Source organism: Pristis pectinata, chromosome 3, assembly GCF_009764475.1.
Source record: "Pristis pectinata isolate sPriPec2 chromosome 3, sPriPec2.1.pri, whole genome shotgun sequence".
Lineage (NCBI taxonomy): Eukaryota > Metazoa > Chordata > Chondrichthyes > Rhinopristiformes > Pristidae > Pristis > Pristis pectinata.
In genome coordinates this window covers 34,003,393-34,021,968 of record NC_067407.1, presented here as the reverse complement: position 1 = coordinate 34,021,968, position 18,576 = coordinate 34,003,393, and the positions used below count along the sequence as shown (strand labels likewise).

General features: G+C 38.4%; 1 protein-coding gene across 1 annotated transcript; it reads left to right on the top strand.

Annotated features, from left to right (window-relative positions):
- Window positions 1–16,201: 16,201 nt before the first annotated feature.
- Window positions 16,202–17,434, top strand: foxe3 (forkhead box E3). Its single transcript, XM_052012369.1, has one exon. It carries the CDS (start codon window positions 16,202–16,204, stop codon window positions 17,432–17,434), a length of 1,233 nt encoding a protein of 410 aa, XP_051868329.1.
- Window positions 17,435–18,576: the final 1,142 nt, after the last annotated feature.

The window sequence follows — 18,576 nt, the reverse complement described above, 5'->3', positions numbered from 1 at the left end:
TTCTAATCTTTGGTTAAATTTTGCCTATAGGAATGTTAATTTGGAAAGGGCTATCAAACTAAAAGCTTGTAAGTTAAAATCTAATTATTTGTTTTAATAATTGATAAATCTTTGATCACATTTTACCCCAGATATTAAAATAAGTATTATTTATATGGATATTGCATATATAACTACCAGTAAAATAAATGCTGATAATTCTGCAGTCAGCCTATAAAACTTTTACACTTTCAAGAATTCTTCAAGCATCAGTATCTAAAATATCTTTACAAAAGTATTAACCATTTTGCAATTTTTATACCAGAAATCAACCATCAAAATCTTGAATTGTATTTTCTCCCAATCTTTACATTTTCCCAACATTTTTCATTTCTTGGATGAACAAGTCGATTGCTCAAGTTCCTACCTCTGTATTTCTGAGGGATATTGTGACATTTGTCCTGGAAGGTGACCTCCAAATTTTCTCTATCTTATAATGACAAATTCACACATCCTTCGGTATCTCAGCTGAGACCAGAATTCTGCATATTGAGCATCAAGGACACAAACTCTCACGTCACTTGTATGGCACCATGTATGAATATTTCTATAATTTGACATTAATATTCCTGCATTGTGGATTGTCAATAACAAATATGTTTGTGCAGTTCATTTGGTAATTTATGATTCTTTTCATTATATTAATAGAAAATTAGAATGAAATATTTACTTAAGGAAAACTTTGACAACTTTAACTTACTAATTCTACTTCATTCATTCATTATTTTGGATGAAGTAGACAGTGGAATAAATTTACAAGCAAATATGAGCTTGAAACTTGCAATTTCTAATTGTAGATTATTAATTAACATGTTCAAATTTTGCTAAAAGAGCTACTTCACCACAGTCCTGCATTTTCTTTGTAACACTGTTTATTACTTCCAATGTTTTCACGTTGACCCTCCTTCCACTCCTTTGAATTTCCTACCATAGCCTAACATTATAATGATTTTAAGTCAAGACTTTCTTCTTTTCCTCTTCTAACCTGTATTTCCTTCCACATTATTGGTGTTCATGTGCCTGTCATGTACTTGTTTAATTTCATTATGGGACAGTTCATGGAGGGACTCAATAGGCAATGTGCCCTAACCTGTCCACTGATGATTTCCTGTCAAAGAACACATGAGACACCATCTCATCTTGACTGCCAATCAACATTGCATTATTGGGCTGAATTGTCTGGCTCATGGGCAGGAAGTTATGGACGTAAATACTGACACTTATAATCATTTATGGTTGGGGACCACCCTGATTGATAGCCTTCCTTGGTGATCAACAAACTGCTGACCTTCCAAACTCCTGCCTGCTGGCAAATCAGGTCCCTCGCTGGTTCCTTCCCATGGTGCTGGAGTTTAATCTGCAGTGTGTGCTTGGAGGCCCACTTCCCCTCTCAGCAAACTTTCAGTGCACCTGGAATCCTGAGTGCGAGAGGCATCAGACTGAGTGAAAGCCTGAGAAAGAACAGGATTTCTGATTTATTTTAAGACTTGATGGGCAAAGGGTCTGGAATTAGAGGAGAATCTGAGAAGGACTCTGTGGATTGTTAGGGAAAGAATACATTCTTTCCCTAACAACCTCCCACCCAATCAGACTTTGGTTTTTGTGGGGGCAGGTGATATTTATGGACTTTGAAAGTGGGTAAAGCCAGTTGCAAAATCTTTTAAAAATATATTTTCTATATACATAGAGACATTGGATTGAACTGTGAGGAAACAGAGCCTTCAGCCCACGATGTCCATGCTGCTCAGACCTTCCTCTCAGGTGATCGAGAAATCTTGGTAACAAGGCTCAGCTGTCTCTCATTTAGATTTAGGGTGGGTGTGAGACCCTTCCCCTCACTAAACAGAATACAACCAAGAAATGGTTCCAAGTATTCCCCTGTCAATCACTGAGAAGGTCCAAATATTTCTAATTGCTAGTGTGTCCAGGGGCTGGCAATGTGATTAGCAAATGGTGCAGGGGTGCAAGCCACCTGTAGTCACAGACAGACATCAAGTAGTCAATCTGGACCATCATCATGAGACAGCTAAATGAAATCCAAACTAATATAACATGAGTGATCTTCAAAATCCTATACTGAGAAGAATCAAAACTTGTTTTTATTGTTAAAAGATTGATCCTCCTGTCAATTACTTTATCTTTATTAAAATTTGAATATTAATTTATTTGTATGAGGCATGATTCCATTATAATTAAGTTACTGTACTGGTATACAGAGTATCTATTGATCTGGAGACTTGTTTACATCTGACTGTGACAGCTGGGGGGTTTAAATTCATGTAAATTTGGAATTAAAAAGCAGTATCAGTAATGGCGATCATGAAACTATTGGTTAGTTGTAAAAACCCACCTGGTTCAATAATGTAGGAAATTTGTGACTAAATTGACTGTTTCAGTCAGAACAGTCATCAGGAGACTAATGAAGAACATGCAGAAACATATGACAGCTGGACTGATGAGTGCTGTGCACTGTGGTCAAGATGAAGGAGTTTCATTCTTCGTATAACAAACAAATTAATCTGAAAGTACTTGATGTTGATAAACGATGCTCAATATGTGTTAGTTCTGCCATTTTTAATGTCACCCTATATTGATTATTTTAGGTAATGCTTGTGACAAGCTGAAACTTTTAATCCAAAGATAAATTTACAGATTGGTGTCAACATGCAACCTTTCAGTACAACGTCATCTGATCAAAGGGTGCATGTTTTGACTGTTTGCTCCTGGTACAGAAGCCTTATTCAATGGATAAAGCAACCTAGAAACTCTACCACATGGCACATGTTTCTTCAAGTCCTACCATTCCCTCTTAATATAGAATGCCATTACCAATGCCCATCACACACCAGTAACGTCTTTGGAATCATCATTAACCAGAAACTGGCCTAGACATGGAACTTAATTATTGTGATGGTAACAGCGTATCAGAGGTTGTTGTATCTGCAATGAGGGACTCAACTCCTTACTTCTAAGAAGTGTTTCAGCTTTTGCAATCCATGGCAGTTGTTGCAAAAGAAGTTTTTATGTTTTCTTATGACACAGAAGACCATTCACCTAGTCAAGTTTATGCTAATTCTCAGAGCAAGTGCCATTCCATCATTCCAACTCTGTAACCTATTCCCTCTTGCATGCCCATTAACTGCCCTGAATTCCCCACCTACACAAGGGATAATCTACAGTGAACAATTAACCTGCCAACCAGCATGCCTTTGGGATGTAGGAAAAAACGGAGCACTGGGGGGAAATACATGTACTCAATTGGAGGATGTGCAAATTCCACACAGATAACACCAGAGGTCGGGATTGAACCTGGCCTGCTGGAATTGTGAGGTAGTAGCACTACCTGCTGTACCATAATGCTACCCAAAGTTTGCAACAGCTCCAAATACACTGAAATATGCTCTCTACTTTCCTTTATGAATGCATATCCAAAGACATCAAAGATACATTAAGTTATTCAGCACAAAGCAGCCTGCTGCATCACCGGGCCCAAGTACCAGCTCGAGATTTGACAGCAGAACATCACTTGTGCAATGCTTGTTTCAATAGGTCAGCCTGGAAGGACAAAAGATAGTACTTGCTCTCAGCAAGATGGGCTCCAAATCACACACCATTCTTACTCGAGTGCAAATATATATTTTACCTTTCGCTCACTCATTGTGTTGGAGATGCTCCTATTAATGGCAATGGCAGTTTCCTTACCACAAGCACTACAACATATGTGAAGAAGATTGCTACTTATATCTTCAATGGCAATTAGGGCTGAGCAATAAATGCTGATCTTCCCAGTGACATCTACCAATATGAGCGATGATGAATAAACAGAAACCCAGATCCTCGTAGTGGCATAGTTCTCATGATCAATATTTTCTTCCACATGAATCAAGAAATCCAAAGCTAAACAAATCATGGTAATGAACCCATTGACTAATCAACCTTTTGTATTTACACTTGTGTCTCTCTTGCTGCCTGAATCTTTCTATGCAGTATTCATGTCTTTAGTTATAGATCCCAGGATGTTGTATGCATTTTGAATCACTTTCTCAATCTATCTACCATCCATGAACTATGGACAATACCCTTAGATCTTCCTTTTCCCATAACTTTTGAAAATTGTGACTTCTTGTTTACATTGCCTTTTCTCATGGTTCTTACAAAAACATAACTTCACATTCCTCAGCTTTAAATTTTGCCTGTCATCTATTTGCCCATTCCGCCTAGCCTGTCCATCTCTCTTTAAAGTGTGTAATAATCCTGCTCGCATTCAATATACTTCCAAGTTTGTGTCCTCTGCAAATTTGGAAGTTGTGCCCTACACCCTCAAGTGCAAGTCATTAATATGCATTAGGAAAAGCAGTGATCCAGGTAGTGACTTCAGGGGAACTTTATTGTACTCTTTGCTCTAGTCCAAGAAACAACCTTATACTACTATCGTTTTTTTCCTATTACTTAAATCAATCTTCTATCTATGCTACCACAGACCCTTTTGTTCCATGGACTTCAATATTGACACCTTCAGCCCAGAAGTCACAAATTTGATTATGTGTGAAGCTTTTTGACTACAGTTATATCTTGCTAGCCCATGTGCCAGTTCTGAACTTATCTCTCTCTTACTCACTTGACAGCTGAAAGGGATCAAAGACTTCCCAACAAAATGATTATGAGATCTTTATCAGCTATTGAGACAAGCTAATGCATTGCTTATTAGTTACAGCTCATGAGGATACATCAGAGTGAGCTCATTAGCATCTTAACTACCAACCATTTCAAACCCATATTTTAGATTTGCATGAAGACACATTGCTTTAAACTTGTGATACCTTTTGTAAATAACCCATCTTTAAAATACATCCCATAGAAATTCACCTTTGCTTGTGTTAAATTTGTGTTAAACCTACACAAATGCATTGGACACTGTTTGTGTTTACTGCCTGACACAAGTACCCCCTACCCCTCCCCCCACCCCATGGAAGTCAGCAGTTTGAATACAAAAGGCCAAAGCTTTTAGCTTGTGGTGATCAATGATAACTTTTTCCCTCTATATATTTAGATAAACTAATGCAAGTTGTCAGGTTTAAATGTTATAAGAAATCACCTGCAATGAATTTGGGGAATGGGATGACGGCACTTTGAAAAGGAGGTTTTGCATGAAGATGGTGTAACGCTGGCTACCATGTGCTGCAAACAATAAAAATTCCTATGTGATCCTCCTGGAAACTTAATAAGGATTCGCTGGGGAAGTTCTATCACCTTACTTTCTATTTTAGCAGCTAACATGCTGTTTGTTGATGTTTGATAACATATCAGTCATTTGTGGAAGTCAGATATTCATTGGGATCCCTTTTCCTAAATAAAATGTGTTGGATGTACACATATCCTCCTGTTATTGCATTAGTTTACTCTGATCAAATCAGTTTCAGTACCCTGTTGTAATGACATCCTCAGTGATTGTGATTGTGATACAATCATGAGTCCTTTTGGATCTATTGCAATTCTGCTGCAATGAATAATTCAATGCCAATATTGCTTTGGATTTATAAGAAAGCTGAGACAATGCACAAAGCTTTTACTATTTATAATTGACTCATTGACTATCCGTGGGTCAAAAATATTATCTATTGTTAATATTTTAGAATAACAACAGTGCAGTGGAGCTCATTGCCATCCTTTGTAAAAATTAGCTTTCACTTTGAAACCTTGAGATGCTTGACAGACCTCACTTGAATTATAACAACACAGACTCTTTGCCTGCCTTGATTAATATTCTGTTCTCTCTAAACAATCATCCCAAAAACAATTCTGAAGTTTACCATGCAAATCCTTCCCTTGGAAAAACTGTTTGACTTTGCTGAATCATTGCTAAACAGCCTGAAGCAATCAATTGAGAAAATAAAAACAAATAATTAAAGCCAGAACTATTCTTGAAAAATCAACAATTTGCAAAAGGAATTTAGTTGTGTGGAAACAGACCTGATTCACCATAAAGGCCTTTTGACATAGATTGCAAAGAAAACAAATTGGCTTACAGACGATTATTACTGAAGCATTTGTCTTTTTTCTCCATTATTTGGGATATGTAGGGACACAACTTCTTACATCGTGATCGACTAGAAGTAGTCCTTGGTGTAGAGTGGAGCAAACTGACACTATATTTACTGCCAGCTCCAGCAGAAATATCAGTCTTAGATTTGCCAGAACACTGGTAGGATCCATTGCTTCTTTCCAGGAATCAGTATTTATTTTGCGACATTTTAGAAGGCTAGTTTCTCAATTCATTTTCCTATGCTCCTTTAGCAACATTAGGACACTTTCCAATGGGTAATCTTGTGTCCTCCTACACTCTAAATGCATGTGGGTTGGTAGGTTAATTGGCCACTATATATTGCTTCCAGTGTTTAAGTGTTTGGTAGAATCTGAGGGATGTTGATTGGACTGGAGGGTGAATATAATTGGTTTCTGTAGGATTGGAGTTAATGGGTACTCAGTGAGTCCATCAACAGAATGGGCACAGAGTTGGTGGGCCATAGAGCATGTTCCTGTGCTGTTGACTCTATGATTCAATGACATGATCGGTTCAATTCCAGCCACTGTCTGTAAGGAGTTTGCACGTTCAACCCGTGACTGTGTGGGTTTCCTCCGGGTGCTCTGGTTTCCTCCCACATTCCAAAGGATTACAGGTTAGGAAGTTGTGGGCATGCTATGTTGGTGCTGGAAGCGTGACGACACTTGTGGGCTGCCCCCAGAACATTCTATGCAAAAAAATGCCTTTCACTGTGTGTTTTGATATACATGTGACTAATAAAGGTATCATATCTTATCTATCTTTGTGCCATCCAACACACCCTCCATTGCAAGATGTTCTCTGAGTGGTGGATGGTACTGAGGCCAACAACTCTGAGAGTCCTGCCTGTGGTTTTCATTTGCTTGGAAACACAAAAGACTGTGCCATGGTCTGAAGTTTCCTCATTTGCTGGCATTGCAAGGACTTTAACAAAGCAGGCTCATCATTAGTTTGGAGGGAGCTTGAATACAATGATTCAATGGGATTTAGTGTGTTGGTGACAGGAACTGTCAATGAAACAATGACCTAGAAATTCATTAAAGCCAGAGGATGCACTGAATTGGCCACTGGGCCTAATCTGGAAAATCTTAGTGGGCTGCCAAAAGCTGTTGTGCCTCCACAGGTAACAATCCTATTTCAGATCACCTGTGGACAGTAGGGTTAGGCGGAGGGAAGAAACATTGCCAGCAGCTGCCAGCAAGGAGGAGTGTTTTTGTTGCTCCTAAACCCATGTACTTTTAAATAAAAAGTGTTATGTGAGCCAAGCCCAATTCTTGATTAGACAACATTAGCTGATGCCAGTTCTGCTCAGAGCAGCATCAATTCCAAAAAGCTCCAAAACACAAATTAGTCATCTCATTGCGAATTATCAAGGACCACAAAGCAATGGAGAAATCCATCACAGTAAGAGTAATGAAGCTCAAAACAGTGAATGAAAATCAAAAAAACTGCCGGTGCTGGAAATTCAAAACAGAAACAGAAAATGCTGGAAACACTGAGCAGGTCAGGCAGCATCTGTGGAAGGAGACACAGTTAACATTGAAGGGGCCTGGATCTGAATCATTAACTGTTTCTCTTTCTACAGATGCTTCCTAACTTGCTGAGTCTTTCCAGTATTTTCTTGTTTGATCTTTCGATTTAATATGGAATATTTCTAACATTAGATGGGACTTTAAGATGATTTAATGCAGGTTCTTAAGAATATTATGATTTAACCAAGTTGATCCTGACAAATCAGTCATTAGAAGTGAATTGTTCAAATCAGATTCTTATGTGAAACCGAATAATTTTACCCAGAGGTTTATGTGGTAAAAGTTACAAGAGAGGACTGTTGAAGTAATTGTATCAATTCCAGAAAAATAAAGGGTTTTCAGTAATCTGTTGAGATGGCTGATTGTTGAGGTGATTTTTCAAGAACCGGGGGACTTTAGATATAATGGTCTCTTCCGAAAAGACTAAAATTTACAAATATTGGTTAGACGACACCTGAAGTATTATCTGCAGTTCTGGTCACTACACTATCGGAAGGATATGATTACACTCAAGAGACTACAGAGGAGATTCACCAGGATGTTGCTTGGATTGGAGGACTTCAGTTATGGAAAAATATTGGATAGGCTAGGCTTATTTTCCCTGGAGTGAAGGAGTCTGAGGGGTGACCTAATAAAGGCATGTAAGATAATAAGAATCATAGATAGGGCAGAATAGGTCAAAATCTTTTACCCATGGTAGGGGTAACAAAAAACAGGAGGGCCGAGGTTTGTGAGAAGTAGACGATTTAAAGGGGTAAGTATACTTTACACAGAGAGTGGTTGATATCTGGAACACACTGCCAGAGGAGGTGGTGGAATCAGATACAATCACTATGTTTAAGTTGCATTTAGACAGACACTTAAATAGGCAAAGCATAGAAGGAAGCAGCCCAATGCAGGCAAATAGGATTAGTGCAGATGGACAAATAGATCGGTATGGATGTGGTGGGCCAAAGGGCCCGTTTCTATACAGCTCTATGACCCTCTGAAGAGCTTAACTTGATTAGTGAGCAATAAAACAATTCATCAATATAATGAATTTCTACATCTTCACGTTAAGCACTACCATGGTTTATATTTCCATAATAATATTATTAAATGCATACAGATAAACAATAGTATCTCCATTAAAATATTGAATATGTATATTTTTTGTCATGCCATTTGGTATCAACACACCTGCACAGTGTTAAGTAACACTGCAACTTTGTTTGAGAACCTTCACGAATAACAATGGTTCATTTGTGAAAATGGATATCACTCTGTCTAATGACTGCTCTCCATCTCTGTTGATCCTGTCATCTCTATGCATCACTTGCCATAAAAGTGCCATTAAGAGACAGGCAAGGCTTTTACACAGGTTTTGTTAGGTTCAGTCAAGACCAGTCAGGGCTGCAGCTTAAAAAAATACTTCAGGTTTCATCCTCGCTCCTTGGTTTCCAGCATTTTATTTGCATGTTATCTTCCTGCAATTATTGAGATTTTTCTAATCCACTACCTGTCCCTATTAATTTTTAGTAAAATCTCCCATGTTAATTTCATTGGTTTTTATTTCTCTTCATATTGTCTAACTTCTTTTAAAAGGATGGATGTTTTATCTGATGTCCTACTTAGCGCTAAGTACTTTGTTTTCTCTGTCAGTTGAGATAAACAACTTGAAACTATCATCTAGATTCCAGCATCTGCAATTCTTTGTTTCTCTTGAAACTATTATCATTCTGCCCAATGTGGCAACCTATCTGAGACAGTGGATACTGAGGGAATAAAAATGCTCCACTGTGAAGTAAAGCTACCCTTCTGAATTGTAGGCTCCAATCTACAATGAAAGAGCATATAGTTCCTTTTCCTCCATACTCAGCTTTGCCTTAACCCAACCAGGAAGCTTTAGTATAGTACACAAACTGTATGACACCACTTCCCAGTGATGAACAGTCCTTAGACTATTAATTACATGGCACAGAAATGCAGTTAGGGAGAATAAGACAACAAATGCCAAGCAGGCAGCATATACGGAGAGAACAAATGAATGAATGTTCTGGTTTTCAATGCTTTGACCTAAACGTTGTTTGGAAGCTCATGGTTATAGTGAACATTTGGAGAAGTAACATTTATTTCACTTAATTGGATTGATGTTGCCTCAGATAATTATTAAGCTCTGTATTTATTCAGCTGCCTTCCATACTGAAATATATTCTGGAACAGTTATTTTAATGATATTCAATAGTTCTTTAGCAGTTCTGTTGAAAGATTATTGATGTGTAATGTTCATACTGTTTCACCCTCCTGCACAAAGGCTGATTGGTCTGTTGAAAATCTCCAACACTTTTTGTTTTTATTTCAGATTTCTAGCAATTGCAGTACTTTGCTGTTGAAAAATGTTACTCTAGTTATATGAAATATGCAAATAACCATGTATTTGCAACTTTCCATTATTGTGTTCACGAAGCTCCTTTGCATGTAATGGTCTCCTCATTAATGGCAGATTGATGCATCAGTGGTAGCTCATTTTGCTAAGAACAGCAAAACACTGAACAATTTACAACCTGGAGCCTTTAAATAAGGCTTAATCCTTCTTTGTTGCTTGTGTCATCTCAGTCCAACTTCAAAACTAGATACTTTGCCCAATGTTCCCAGAAAAGGTTAAATTGAATTAATGTTGTTGGAATTCCACAATGATGTAAAAATGACTCATTGTTATCAGTGAGCAACTTGGCTCCTGTCACCCCTGGATGAACCATAAAATCTAGGCAGTCTGTGAAGTACTGAGGGAACAATATATTATTTTACATGCTTCTTTTGCATGAAATGTTGACTAGACTGTGATCAGACTAGAAATGATGACTAATCTATGACTAGGTTTACTAAACTTGTACATGGAGTTGGCGAGCCATCTTATGAAAAAGGGTTGGACCGGCTAGACTTTTAACCCTGAAGTTTAATAAGAAATGACTTGACTGAAATATATGGGATGCTAAAGGGTCAATCAAATCACTTCTCATTTAACTCCAGGTTGTGGAGATGATGTCCCCTCTTGTGGGAGAATTTATAACCGGGGATTACTGTTTCATAATAAGAGGTCACCTAATTAAGGCAGAGATGATGTGAAATTTCTTTCCCTGAGAAGATTGTGAGTTTTTGAAACTTTCTTCCTTAAAGAGCAATGGAAGCAGAATCTTTAAATGTTTTTAAAGTGGAGGTAGATAGATTCTAGATAAGAAAGGGATGAAAGGTTATCAGGTATAGATGAGAATATGGAATTGAGGTTGTAATCAGGCCAACCATGAACTTATTGAATGGCAAGACAACAAGTGCAGCCAACTCTTGCTCCTAATTCATATAGCCATTTGTTCATATTTCTCAAGAGGAAAAAGAAAATAATTCCATGTCCCCAGTTGGAAAACAGCAAGCTTGCTGGGCAATATTCTTCCATTGTACTTCATTAACAGCAGGCTGACTGGTCATTTATCCTATTTACTGCATTTTAGGAGTTTGTTGTGCATAATGTGCTGACTTATTTGCAGATGTAACAACTTGGCATTCTTTAGAAAAATGCATCAAATGCAAAATATTTTATGTATGTGTTAAGACAGAGAACAGAATTTATTCTCTCCTGATACTTTCTGAAAGAAAACCACAAATCATCTCCCAGCTCAATGCCCAGAACTATTTTCTGACTAAAGTAATTGGAATTTTAACAGCAGTGACCACAGGCATGTACAGCTCCTCAGTCAAGCCTGCATGTTATGATACTCTGTGTGCATTTAAACCTCAATTTTAGACAAACGGGTCAAACTGTCCTCTGAGGACTTTGGAGGGCAAATGTAGTTGGCGTGAATAGGACTTTCACATGGTTGTGTCCTAACTGTGGATAAGGCGTGACACAATTAGCATAGACAAATTAGATTGGAGATTGGAAACTCACTTCAGTACCTTGCTGTAGTGTATATGAGCTAACTGTGCTTTTCAAAATAAAAATATATTGACCTTTTTTTGTAAACACTTGTTTCTGTACCCCAGTTCATCACTGTGATTCACCACAACAGAAAACTACCTTTTCACATGCTAACTTTTCCTTGCTTTGCCTTTCCTACTCTAGATCCTAGGAACACAGAGAGCCTTGTGTTGCTAAATGATGCTGGTTGATATTGTTTGCTCCATATAAGTCTACCCAAAATATACCCAAATTCTGATATGGCCTAGTGGGCTTGACTCCAGTTACCATCTCCACTGCTCCATGAAACTTTAAATTTAAAATTTGATACCTTTTCCTTTTTTAATTGCACTTATGGAGAGAGCAAGATACTTTATCAGTGGCCCTTAATTTTCATTCTCAAGTTTGAGAGTAGGAGAAAAGTTACAAATAAGGAGAAAGGAAGAGATAGATGCCAATAAAAAGGTTGGGGAGGAAAAAAAAAGTCAAGGAAAGAAACCCAGAAATGTATAGCAAGAGAAGAAATCTGAAGATAACATTTCTGCCACATTGTATCCTGGCTAGAGTACACCCAAGCTGCAATTGACTTCAGTGTAAATTTATACCAGATCATTTCTCCATGAAATTTACAATTGTAACATGTTAAGAATTAAAGTTAATGATACTTTACATAAAATTAACAATTTACCCATTAAGTGGATTGTAAGGATTATAATTAAAAATACATTTTGATTCAAAGCACAAAGCACTGCAAATCATTTGGAGTTTTGACTCGAGAGAGTATCAAAGAGTCCAAAAATCCAGGAAGATTCCTCACAAACAGTCTAGCCAATTAAAATGCACTGATCTTCAATTGGGAAGATGAACATGGAAGTGTCACATTTGCAATGACAGCCTGTGCCGTGCAAACCACTGTGATAACACCATACTTCTCTTTCTGCAAGTTCAGTGGCTGAGTGACTGGAGAAAAGGGGAATAGGAGTACATCTGTCTCCTTCTCTCCCACTGCTATTCACCAGGCCCCATGTAATTAAGATCCTTATCTCTTCCTTTGTTGCTCTTTTGCAAATATTTCTTATAACACTTTAGTGATTTTAAAACTGCTTTACTTGAAATGTTAAACGACATGATTAAAGCATATCCAGCTGAATAGCTATATTTTGACCAAACTCTGATCAAATTGCCTGCTATGCGTCAAGTCCAATTCTGATCTGCAAAGCACACTGGTAATATTGGAATGTAGAAAGGAGACAAAACATGCTCCTCAATGGTTGAACAAAAGAGAGTAGAAATGTTTAGCAGGTGAACTTCTGAGAAAATTCTCACCTGATGCCAATTGGCCCTTGATTTTGTCCAAAAAAAGTCATAAATGCCATTCTCACTATTTTGCTGGACTCCTCTTCTGTCAGTCTTACTTCAGTTGATTGAAAGACCTGTGGGCATTCACGTCTTTGAACTTTCTCACTCTAAAAAGAGGTTTCTGACTGGCAATCTTACAGAAACACATGAGAATACAAATTGTATGGAATATGTAAATGCCCTTAAATTAAGATTTAGCTAATATGTGGTAATAGAAAAATGGGATTTGTTCTGAGCTAAGATATGGAAAGCAGAGCTCTGGATTAGTTCAAAGGGTCTGGGGGGGGGGAGGTAAGTACAGAATGATAATTAAAATGTCATAGACCTTTAGTAAATAATCTAAAAGGATTGCTTAACAATAAATTGAGAATGCAAGCAGTTAGAAGTTATGCTACAGAAATGCAAGACTAAATCACACCTGTTGTACCACTTTCATTTCTAGACACCTCGCCTTAGAATGCTACTGGACTCAAAAGGTTAAATTAAAAGGAGAGATTATACAAACTAGGGCAGTATTTCCTAAAACACAAAGGATTCAGACTGATTTTTGAAACAATATTAAGGGGAATATACAGGGTAAATGGACTGAACTTTTTTCTGTATGTTGGGGACATAATCTAACCATTAGAACCATGCTTTTTGGGGTTGAATTTAGGAAGTATTAGTGGAAATTTGTAATTCTTTCTAAATATGGCAATTGATGCTGGTTCTGTTGTCAGTTATCTGAAACTCTCATTTGCATTTGTCAGGATTCTAACACCTATAGTTTTGGCATTTCTGTTTATTGACCTCTTATTACATTTCTACTTGTACAGTATAAAATAATTTTATTCTTTAAATTATTTGAAAATAACCAGCCCCAAAATCACTTGCCTGTTCTTCAATGCCATTTAAAGTTATTCAAGCGAACTTTAACATTATTTTGCATTATTTTAAATTGTACTCAGAATGATACTTTGCCATCATTTTATTAAGGTCTTCTGCCAGTGCCTGCGTGCAATCGTAGTCCATGGAAATAAAACTCAAGATCCTAGAAGAGGAAGCTGAAGTATGACTAAATTCCAAGAGCAACTTTTAAGGAACATCTCTGTCTCCTTATGTTGGAGCTGATTTAAGAATCACGGAATGAAGAACTTTAGTAGTGCATTTTCTTACTTTGATAAACCGTCCAAAAATTATCCAATTATTTTGCTTATTGTATTTGCTGGGTTTCTGTGCACTTCAAATATACCCAGTAACGTTCACTTACAGTGAACTGCAAATGTAATATCTAGACCAGTTCCTTGAACGGAAGGAATAAATTTCTCCAACAGCCAGATGGAACATCTGATTCTTTTTCTGACTAGTACAAAAGCAAATTGATTCGGATGCTGGAATTCTGAAAAAAAATTACGTTCACAAATGTACGTGGGAGAATTCTGTGTTTAATGTCACGGGGCTCCCAGGGATGGTTGCGACACCTCTATTTAGACGAAATTTAGAATAGGAACCATCCAATAAAATAACAGCATGATAACAGATAATTTCATCATTTGTGTTTGCTAGCTTAGCGAAAATACTTAGTTATGTTTGTTTTAAAACCTATAAATGAATCGCACATGAAGGATTTAGTTCGAATCGTAATGACACATCTCATTTACACGTTTCTGATGTTATTTATATAATTAAACTCTACTAATGTAATTTAGAAACGTTTTCTTTAAATTAAAACGTTTAGTTTTCGCTTCAAACAGCCGCTGCCTTTCTTCGGAGGGGCATGGGTCGCTCTGGTTTCCTGGAGAGGAAGGTCCGATCCAAGTGCTTTGTGCTTGACTGGAGGCCAGGGTCAGGCAAATAGACAATTTTTACCTGAGATAAGCAAACTCCGAGACACACCAAGACCAAACGTCAGAACTCCACACTGGGCTCCACGATAGCAGCCACAAGCCACTTGTGGCTCGACCCGAAATCTCTGGAATGGAGTTTACAACGAAAGCTAGTTGATTTCCCCATATATTTATGTAATTCGTGGTTAAACCTGCGATTGTTCCTATCTCTGTACCCTCCTTTCCAATTCTCCCTGCTTCAGTCGGTTAGATTTTTTAATGATGCCTCGACTGGTAACTGCATCGCTGCTGAAAACACCAAGATTGGTTATTAATACAAACAAATTGGCCAGAATAAATGTCAACTTTTTTTATATTCCTCCTTGTAAATTATGTCTGTCCTAATATTTACTCCGAAGAGGGTTGGGAATCTCGGATTCTGAAGTCAAAGATAAACATTATTTTAAAATTTCGACACAGAATTTGATGAAAATGAAAAGTTAACCGTAAGCTCTCGAGGACAACCTTCATATCGAAGCCTTATCTCATTAATTTTCGTTATCTAATAATTACTCAAATAATGTTGGAGAAATAACGCTTTGTAAATAACGCCTATATTCTCCAGCTATCCATTGCACAACAGCCGTTAAAGGGGTAGAAGTAAACTTTTTAAAAGTCATATTTATCCGTCCCAAGGGAAAGTCATCTTTCATATTCGCTATAGCAGAGCTTGGAATACGCAAATCTACATATAATGATGCATAACCTTTCCAACTACAATGATTTATAGCTAGATCCTACTTCAAACGATTAAACGAATTTTCTATAACAGTTGATATAATTTCCTGTAGAGAATTATAAATTAATCATAAAGTGCCAAAAACTCAGTATATTTTTCTGCAAACGGATACATCATACCGTTGCTCAATAGTCCGGCCATAGAGCCGAAATTCTAAGGAATATTTATTTGATCCACAGTTAACTTTAGACGTTTAAAGCAATGCAATACGTATTTACTTAAATTATTAGAATGTGTGCTTCATAACTTAGGGAACCGTACTGCCACAATGGACGGCGATTACCACGCAGTGCGAACCCGTAGATATTCCACGCTGCAGAATAATATTCAATAGTAAGTTCAGCAGCAGTCATCAAAGGGCTTTAACGCATCCTTACTCACTTTCTAAACTGTCTCCTGGTTCTCCTTATTGACTACTTCCTCTAAATTCCGCATCAGAGCTCTAAGGAGAAGCGGATTTGTTATCACATTGTGTCCCTCTCCGGAGAGACCCTTTAGGAAGGTGGGTGGGCATGCTAATTAAAAGCATTGACACAATGAGGGCAAATAGGGTGGCGCCAGACTCCTCTCTCTCTGACATATAAGCCAGGTGGCGTCAGTTCAGCACCTGATCCCGGCCTTCCCAATAGCAGACCTTCGCCGGACTGCCCAGGGCAGACCTCAGGCTGAAAGTTTATGAATCTAACCGATATTTCGTACTTTACTGGCGTGTGCACCATGACTGCAGAGTCCCAGCAGTCACCCACCGAAGCCTCCTCTGCTTCGGAGCCCCTGGAGAGCTCTGCGGATTTGTCATTGGAGTCCCCGGGAAAGAACGAGGTGATGGTCAAATCGGAGCCCAGGGGCAGCACGCCGATCGCGGAGAGAGATGACGAGGACGTTGGGGATATTGATGGACTGATACCCACTTCTGGAAGCAGAAGGAGGAAGCGTCCGATCCAGCGTGGTAAACCCCCTTACAGTTATATCGCTCTGATCGCCATGGCCATTGCCAACTCGCCAGAAAGGAAGCTGACCCTTGGAGGAATTTACAAGTTTATAATGGACCGGTTCCCATTCTATAGGGAAAACTCCAAAAAATGGCAGAATTCCATCAGGCACAACCTAACGCTCAATGATTGTTTTGTCAAGATCCCCCGTGAACCTGGGCGCCCCGGGAAGGGCAACTACTGGACGTTGGACCCGGCAGCTGAAGATATGTTCGACAACGGGAGCTTTTTACGTCGGAGGAAACGTTTCAAGCGCTCAGACATCACCACTTACCCAGGTTACATGCAAAACTCCAGTGCCTTCACTCCAACTCCAGTTGGGAGACCCTCCTATCCCAATGCACTCTATCCCAGCGTGGGCTCGGCCTATAGCCCCCAGGTCCACAGCAGCGGCCACCACCCGGCAATGCTGCATCACTACCAGAGCTCAGCAGTGAGTCAGGCCCAGCACAGGATGTTCAGTATTGACAATCTCATCAGCCAACAGTCCGTTTTGCAGGCCTCATCTGGGATTGACTTAAACTCTCACCTAAACGGAGAACTTGGACCAATGGTCAGTTGTTCCATTGGCGGGGCGGATGTTTCGAGTTTTCAGTCGCAGTCCGCAAGCCCCACTGGGATGGGAGCCGGGTTAAACAGGTCTTCCAACAGCATGACTTCTAATACGACCTATTCCTATTCTGGATCCCCTCCTCATCTATCCATATCCCAAGCCGGCTACTCTCCCAATAACACCCAGATGTACTGTCCTTCGAATCGACTCGCCATGCCGTCCATGAGACCCAACTCCTGCTCCGATCACAGCGACCAGCTTTTGGGTTTGTCCAACCATCAGATGAACGGACTTGCACAGTTCAATGCCAACAATTCGTACATGCGACAAGCAAGCTATGCACCTGCGCTTGACAGATTCATGTAGAGTGCATTTTAAAGGAGAGAAGCAGCAAAACAACGTCACTCCTGTACTACAAAACAGTTCAAGGTTAGCCCTTTTACATATTTATAATGAGCAATATTGCCAAAGCTTATATTCTCGCAGTCCCTTCTGTAAATATATGTACGATTGTGTTTTTATCTACTTCTGCATTTCTAGAATATAAGTTTCAACACGACCTATATTTAGTCTATAAGTGGAAGAGGGTCGTCTGTCACAGTTAAATAATAAGTTACGTTTGTCTGGTTAAAGGTGATCAATATTTCGTTCTGCTACAGATTTGGAAAGAGCGGGGTTAACTGCGTACCTTGTGATACTTCTGTATTTCGGGAGAAAGCGTTAATCGTGTAATTTGTACAATAGTTGCTTTAGATGCAAAATGTCTGATTTGTTCTTATCGGAAACGACAAGAAAACAATAAATATTTGATTTTTTTTAAGTACAAAGAAATTGTCGTTCTTTTTTTACAAATATAAAGCACCTGTGAAACATGCAGTTTTGTGAACCATACTTATTAGACATCAAAAATTGCACAGAAATGCTGTACAGTTCTTTCTGCTTTATATCCGGATTAGATTTTTAAAAGCCTAAATCAATGAGCAGTACAGTACTTTAAATGCCTGTTCGTGTGTATTTATAAATAGAACCTAGAATATCCGAAAGTAAGAAAAATAAAAAAGAAAATAAATAAAAGCGAATAATTGCTAACTTCAAAAATAATTGATATAGAAATATGTTCGTTTTATGAGGTAATTATTTGACAAAGATACGAAATACAATTCATTCTTGTTAAATTGGGATCTAGGAATTTGCCCCAATAAATAATTAGAAAGGATTTGGACAGCTTCAGCCGAGTGATCAAATTACTTTCAGGTCGAAAATCTAATTACTAATATGTGGTGTGTTTCCATTCAGATCACGATGTATTTGTTTTATAACACCCGATTAAAACTAATCTGAAATAGTTTAAAATATTGCCAGATTGCTTCGAGAGTGAAAACTGTGAAACGCCTTGAAGACAGACGCTTTACAGAAGCGGTAGGGCTAAAACCACACTGGAGAATGGCAGTGAATTATCACATCAGGCTGCGGTGTCAGGGTGTTATTCCAAGCTATTCGAATGAAAA